Here is a 7,349-nt window from a genome sequence, read left to right as displayed (position 1 = left end):
AACTCAGAAATCTGCCTGCCTCTGCCTCCCAAGTGCTGGGATTAAAGGCATGCGCCACCACGCCCGGCGATGCCTTTTTTTTTTTTCAAAGCTTCCCCCCAACCCCTGCCAAATCACTTGGCATAACCCCTGCCCACCTGCTGCCTCTGCCAAAGGCTAAGCCTCTGGTTAAGGTCCGTGTGTCTGCCCTCTGACTCAGGACCGTCTGACATCTGAGCAGGACAGCTCATTCTGCACCCCATTCCTTGGAGGTTGCCTCCTCTCGCCTACCAGAGGCTATGGCTGGCCTGGAGCTGACCTCAATGGGACAGAGCTTGCCAAAGGCAGTCCCAACAATGACAGTAATTACTGTCATCACCACAGTTGTTGTTGTTGATGCTGGTCACTGGGCCCTGAGGATGCCAACTGCCCTGCGGCCAAACTCAAACCCAAACTCAGGTGAGTAGTCCTATTCTTAATAGCTCAGAGTGGGCACCCCAGGTCACAGCAGCTGAGAGGCAGGCAGCCCTGCCTTGCCCTGCCCTAACCCCTGCCTTGCCTTGGTGGCCCACTGGGCACAAGCCCAGGGCCTCACCTCGCCCTCGGCCCTGCTGTTCTCCCGGATCGCTCTGATCCAGCCCAGCATGTCATCCCGATCCTCAGCCTGAAAGAGATATTCACAGAAGTCAGCGGTGGTCAGCCGGAACACGTGCCTCCTCTTGGTCTCGCTGTAGGAGATGTCCACCAGGCAGGAGCCGATGCAGACGGGCGCCGCCTCGTCCTCACCTGCGCCGGCCGCCGCAGCCCCCGCAGCCGCCGGCCCGGGCTCCCGCCGCTCCTTGCTCAACGAGAGCGAGCGCGCCCGCAGGACGGCATAGACGCGCTTCCACTGGCGCAGGCCGCCGCCCGCTTTCTGCAGGAAGACACAGGGTGAGAGAAACAGGGCAGCGGTGAGAGCCATGCCTACCACGGGTCTGCCAGAGGCTGAGAAGCTGCAGGCCATGGATTACAGAGGAGACAGACCCTAGTTCATCCTGCCTCCCCTCCAAAAGGCAACCTGTGGCCTCTCAGTCCACTTGCCCAGACCATTTTACCGACCACTAAGACCCCCAAGATGTTAACTTCCGCCTACTGGAAATGCCAGCATTGTCAGGCCGGGACCAGAAAGGGAATCCAAGAAGGAGCAAGGTCCCCAGAAGCACAAACTCTCACCAAGCCACTGGGCGTGGTGGCGCACACCTCTGGTTCCAGCACTCAAGAAGGCAGTTAGGTAGATCTCTGAGTTCGAGGCCAGTCTGACCCCTGTGAGCTAAAGGTGTGCGCCACCACCGTCTAGCTGAGAAACCTTGTCTTTAACATTTTTCTTACCACGCCACTCCTTGCACAGACCCTGCCTCGTGAGTCACCCTCAACAAAACTGTGCTGGCCAGGAGCTGCCAACAGTCTGGGGAGGGTGCCCTCCCCAGTGCCTTGTCCCCTCCCCAACACTCCACTAGGGGTGCCACTCTCTGGGTCACTTGGGAGCCAGAGGCTGTTTCCAGCCCTTGCCGCACTGCTCCATGGCCTCTGACACAGGCAGCCTCTTTCCCTTTGCAAAATTAATTTATTTTGCTTTGCTTTTGTTGTTGTTGCTGTTGTTTTTCTTTTTTCTTTTCTTTCTTTCTTTCTTTCTTTCTTTCTTTCTTTCTTTCTTTCTTTCTTTCTTTCTTTCTTTCTTTCTCTATTGAGACAGGGTTTCTTTGTATAGCCCTACTCCACTGTCCTACAACTCACTCTGTAGACCAGGCTGGCCTCAAACTAATGCTTGCCTCTGTCTCCGGAGTGCTGGAATTAAAGGCATGCGCCACCACCACTAAGCTTCTTCCTTGCTTTCAATCCACCCTCTATACTTGTAGTTCATTTTATTTTATTTTATTTTATGTGTGTGAGTGTTTTGTCTGCAGGTGTGTATGCCATGCTTGTACTTGGTACATGTGGAAGTCAGAAGAGGGCATGAGATCACCTCAACCTAGAGCTAGGGATGGCTGTGAAGTGTCCTGTGGGCACTGGGAACTGAGCCTGGGTCCTCTGCCAGGGGACCATGTGCTAGCCCAGTGGTGGTGGTAGTGATGCATGTCTTTAATCCCAGCCCTTGGGAGACAGAGGCGGGCAGATCTCTGAGTTTGAGGCCAGCCTGGTCTACAGAGTTCCAGGATGGCCAGGGCTACACAGAGAAACCCTGCCTTGAAAAAACAAAAAAAAAAAGAAAAAAGGGATCATGCGCTTTTAACCATGGAGCCATGTCCCCAGCCACAACCTGTAGTTCTTTCTTACCTAGAGTGAACTACCATTTGGAGACATTTGTCTGGAGATATGGTGGAAGGGAGAGGGATGCCTAGCAGGCAGTAGCCAAGGACGACGCCAACCATCACCTATGCAGAGAGCACTTCACAGCAAAGCCTTAGGCCAGGCCCGGCAGGCAACAGAGGGGGAGACCTGCCTTGCAGAAGAGGCCTCAGGGCTTTGTCCTGAGCTCTCCTCGCCCTGCACACCTCCTGCAGGGACACCATGCACAGCTGTCTGCTGATCCCAACTGTACAGTTCCAGCCTGTGGCACTATGGGGCACCAGCCCCGTCCTGAGAGGCTCAAAGCCTGCTCAGCAACCCCCGGCCCCACCCCTAACTTGCACATAGCATGGGTGGGCCCCATACTCCCTGCTCACTGCAGTGCACGAGTCTTTGCCCTCAAACCTGTTCTCCACCCTTGTGCCATCTTTTCTAGCTCGGTCAATCCGCCCAGTTGCCCCGAAACCTGGGAGTTGCCCCTGCCATCTAGCTCATGAGAAATCAATTCTGCTCCTTTCAGAGTATCACCTATCCCCACCTGGGTGGCACCACCCTGTCCCCTCAGTGACCCCTCACCTGGGCCCTCCAGCTGTTAAAGACTCCCCTTTGGGTAGCTCCTTAAAGCAAACAGAAGGTCCTGAGGTTCCATGTGACTCCAAGCTCACCTCCCTGCTTCTGTCAGGGCACCATGCTTCTGCCTACCCGTGACTGCCTTCCTTTCTTACAGCCTGTGCGCCAGCTGCTGTTCCTCCTGCACCCTCTCCCCACCTCTCATTCATTCATTCATTCATTCATTCATTCATTCATTTATTTATTTATTTATTTAAGTGGGTGGGGAAATGTGGGTGTGCTGTGGCATGCTAGTGAAAGTCAAAGGACAACTTGAAGGAGCGAGTTCCCTACCTCCACCAGGGATCTCGCTCCCGTGGGGCTTGGCAGCAAGCCTCCTCCCCTGCTGAGCCATGTGCTCTTCCTTCTCCTCCTTCTTCTTCTTCATTTTATTTTTTTTTTGTTGTTGTTGTTATTGTTATTGGTGTTGCCTTAGAGATTGAACCCAGGGCCTGTACATGTCAGGAAGATTCTGCACTGAGCTGGACTCCTCAGCCCCCAGCTCGGTCTATCCTGGAACTCACTCTGTAGACCAGGCTGGCCTCAAACACAGAGCCTGCCCTGCCTCCCAAGTGCTGGGATTAAAAGTGTACACCACCATGCCAGGCTGTAGTAGAACTCCTAATCTTCATGCGTCTTCCTCCCTCAGCTCTAAGTTCCAGTCACCAGCATCAGCTTCTTGATAAGGTGCCTCTGACTGTTTCACTGCCCCTGCAGATAGCCCCATGAGCTCGAGACCTGGCTGTGGGTGGCCTGGCTACATAGCAAGCTGCTGGGACAAGTGTTCCAAGCCCAGGGCTGGGTGCAGACCAACAACTGTTCATTAGCTAATATTGAGTCTGCTTTATGTTCTGATGGTGGGGGAGCCCCAAGACCCTCCAGAGAGCAGAGCTGAAGCACCCATGCCCAGCTTCCCTCAGGATGGATTCCCTTAGCCTAGCATACCACCACAGAGCTGCCAGGCTGAGACAGCATCAATGGAGCAGCCCTACCACTAAATGAGATTCTTGTTCCAAGAGAATAACTATGTCAGCATGAGGTGGCCCCAAGGGCCCCTCTGAGACTGAACCATTTGGATAACCCTGAGTAAGTCACATCTTTCCCTGCCATGTGTGTCGCTAACAGATAATGAGAGTTAAGCAGCAAGTGTCATGGTCATGTCCCTCACACAGTGGCTCTGGTAGAAGGATTACCCCACGCATGTACCCATCCTCTGCCTGGCATTGGTGGTCTCTGAAGGAAGTGGAGGTTGGGAGAGGGGGGCTGGAACTGCTGGTGTAGATGACATGAGGCTATCCCAGATAGACCCAGGGTCTGCAGCTGACTCCAACTCCAGGACACTTCTTTTAGTTCCCAGACATGGCACCAAGTAAGGGAGTGACATTGAAGCCCCTGTACTTCAGAACTGCTCAGTGAGCCAAGGAGCCAATGCATGCCCCTGCCTAGAAAACACTGAAGCTGGGCTAGCAGGGTCACCCAAAGCCGGGGCCAGGCGTCCTGAGAGAAGTAGAACTAAGACACTTCTACCATGTGTGGACGTAGAGGATGTTGTTCTCACAGGCTCTGCTTGTATGGCTCACGCAGCTTCCTGCCCCTCCTCGTCCACCCCGTCTTGGAGTGACTGCCATCTTCCCATGTCCTTTTAGTTTCATGACCAACCTCACCTTCGCCATTCCCATTTTCTGTTAAGATTCTGCTGTGGTGCACACCTTTTATCCCAGCACTTGGGAAACAGAAACAGGTGGATCTCTGAGTTCAAGGCTAGCCTGGTCTACAGAGTGACTTCCAGCACAGCTAGGGCTATGCAGAGAAATCTTGTCTCTAAAAATCAAAGAGGGGTAAAAAAGAGACTCTGCTAGATCCTTGTCATCTCCTTCTCTCTGTACCTTAGGTCACAGGTGCTTGTGCACACCTGGTAGACTAATGTGGGCCTCCCTGTACCTCCCTGTGCACCATGCCTATGTGTTTCCATTCACAAGATCTCAGCCAAAGTATGTGTAGGATCACACAGCTCCAACAGACCTTCCTCTGCCCAAATCCTCCCCTTGAGCAGCTAGAGGCTCAAGGGAGAGTCCCCACTGCCAGCCAAGCCAGGCGCTAGGATTCTTAGCCTCCTTTTACCTTCCTCAGCCCCAGAGGCCCTTAGCCAACCTTTTCCCTAGAATTTCTTACAAACAGCTCCTAGTCCCATCCCAGGGACTACATAAACAGCAATGACCACATAAACAGCAGCCATTGCTGATGATACGGACTCCTTCCAGCACAGACATACTACTATCCTACGTCACACATCTCTGCACTTTACCCCATATCTCAAGACAGAAAAGTCCCCCCCAGGGACCAAATGCCCACTTCACCTTCTACCACCTGCTCTGGGCTCTCCAGGCTCCTGGCTCCTGGCACATAACAACTCTCAGCCTCCCTCCAGCCCCTAGGGAGGGGGCTCCCCAGGATACTCCCTCCCACCCACTTCCTCTACTACGGACTCCCATAAGCTTTATCTCAACCGCCTAGACATACAGACCCCACCCTGCTAAGCCCCTAAACTCCCTGTGCTGTGACTGCCAGTGCACCTGTCATTGAGGAGCCATTAGCACTTTCTCTGTGGTCATCAACCCCAAGAGAACAGGACTGGGCAAGCTGGCTCCCTCCCCTAAGTCACTAGAAGCTCACCGGCCCCTCTGGAGCAGGGGGCTTTGTCCTCCCTGGCCTACATAACCCACACCTCTCTCCTCCTGACTCACCCTATAGCTCAGGCGACTGAAGTTTGCTCCTGAAGCCATACACACACAACAACATGTGGCTGTGTAGAAATTCAAACTCTGACTAGTTCATTCTTTCCAGATTCCACCCTTACAGGGCTCCCTTCTATAAGTTCCATAGCCATGGATTTAACCAAACATGGATCAAAAGCACTCAGAAAGAAAAAAAAACCTGCATCTGTACCAAAGGGTACAGATGTTTCCCCCCTCCACATTCCATAGCCAACCCACAGTAACAACTATTTACATAGCCTTCCATAGTATGAGGCAACATATGTCATCCGGAGATGAGTTACAGTGCCTGGGAGGATTGTGTAAGCCTCACGCAGATACCAAGCTGCTTTATATAAGGGACTCTCGTGTCCATGGATCTGGAGCCCCCCATAAACACTGAGGGATTCCTGTAATGGCGGTAAAGTAGAACAGCAGCCCCCAGGTACCAAGCTCTGTGGGGACCCCAGTCTCACTTTCCTGCCACTCTTTCTGCAATGCTAAGAATGGAACCCAGGCCCCTCCATAAGTCAGGAAAGAGTTCCTGAGGCACAGCCCACAAGAAACACTTTTTTTGTTTTGTTTTTTGCTTTTTTTGTTTTTTTTTTCAAGATAGGGTTTCTCTGTGTAGCCCTGGCTGTCCTGGAACTCACTCTATAGACCAGGCGGGCCTCGAACTCAGAAATCCACCTGTCTCTGCCTCCCGAGTGCTGGGATTAAAGGCGTGCGCCACCACCGCCCAATTGAAACACTTTTTTTTTCTTTTGTGTGTGTGTGTGTGTGTGTGTGTGTGTGCGTGCGCGCATGTGTATGGTATGACTAGGGCTTGAAACCAGGCCCTTGCACCTGCTAGGCAAACATTTACCAACAATCTATATCCCTAGCCCTTGTTTTACATTTTATTTTGAGACAGAATTTTAGTGAGTTGCTAAGGTTGATCTTGAACTCACTCGGTAGCCTAGATGGGTCATGAACTTCCCATCCTCCTGTCTCAGCCTCCCAAATAGCTTGGATTACAGACTAGACTCACCACACATCGCATGGTCCACCCTTGTTCACACCATGCCTTTTAAATGCTAAGGAGCAGGTTTGGAGAAGTTAGTCAGCTCCCTTAGAGACACTGAGTCATGAGCACTAGGTTCTAAGTCCTCAGAGCAGCCATCACATCAGAATCAGATCTGTCTAAACCACCCTGCCTCCTTTTTCTCTCCCCCTCCAGCCCAGGGTTCCCGCCTGAGAGATTAAAGCCCCACCTTCCCTTCTGAATTCTGTTGGTCCCCTCCTGGGCACCCCCCCACCCCACTCACACAGGCTTTTAGCTGGGTCTTGTTTGTGGTGGCTTCTAAACAGCCCTCTTACTCCCTGGCTTCCCTTACTAAGTCACCCCAGGAAGCCGCATGAAAGCTCTAGATTTGAGAGCCCCAAGGGCTTCAGTTGTCCCTAAACTAAGTCAGCACCCCAGGACCTCATAGGCCTGAAGAGAACTGGCCTCTGCTTCCTTCATCCTGCCCTTGCTCCTTTGCCCTGAACCCCACCCCATCGCTCATCCATGGTCTTTCAAGAATGGCTTGGTCAGGATTCCAAACATAGCTTGCCCCGTACATCCATGGCAGGAGCACCTCTCCATTAACCTCCTTTTCAGGGGTCAGTGAATCCCCCTCCCCCAGGAGCTCTTCCTGGCCT

At 52.9% G+C, this 7,349-nt stretch overlaps 1 protein-coding gene across 9 annotated transcripts in view; it reads right to left on the bottom strand.

The window, feature by feature from the left end:
- Window positions 1–7,349, bottom strand: part of Arhgap23 (Rho GTPase activating protein 23) — a 102,298-nt gene that overhangs the window by 40,747 nt on the left and 54,202 nt on the right. For all 9 annotated transcript variants that reach the window (XM_031354975.1, XM_031354973.1, XM_031354974.1 and 6 more), the window contains one exon: window positions 575–892. In XM_031354975.1, coding sequence (XP_031210835.1) covers window positions 575–892 — 318 coding nt within the window. The remainder of the gene's footprint in view (window positions 1–574; window positions 893–7,349) is intronic.

Source organism: Mastomys coucha, unplaced genomic scaffold (genome assembly GCF_008632895.1).
Source record: "Mastomys coucha isolate ucsf_1 unplaced genomic scaffold, UCSF_Mcou_1 pScaffold5, whole genome shotgun sequence".
In the NCBI taxonomy this organism is placed as follows: Eukaryota; Metazoa; Chordata; class Mammalia; order Rodentia; family Muridae; genus Mastomys; species Mastomys coucha.
Note: the sequence above shows the minus strand (reverse complement) of the source record. Positions and strands in the feature narration are given on the sequence as shown.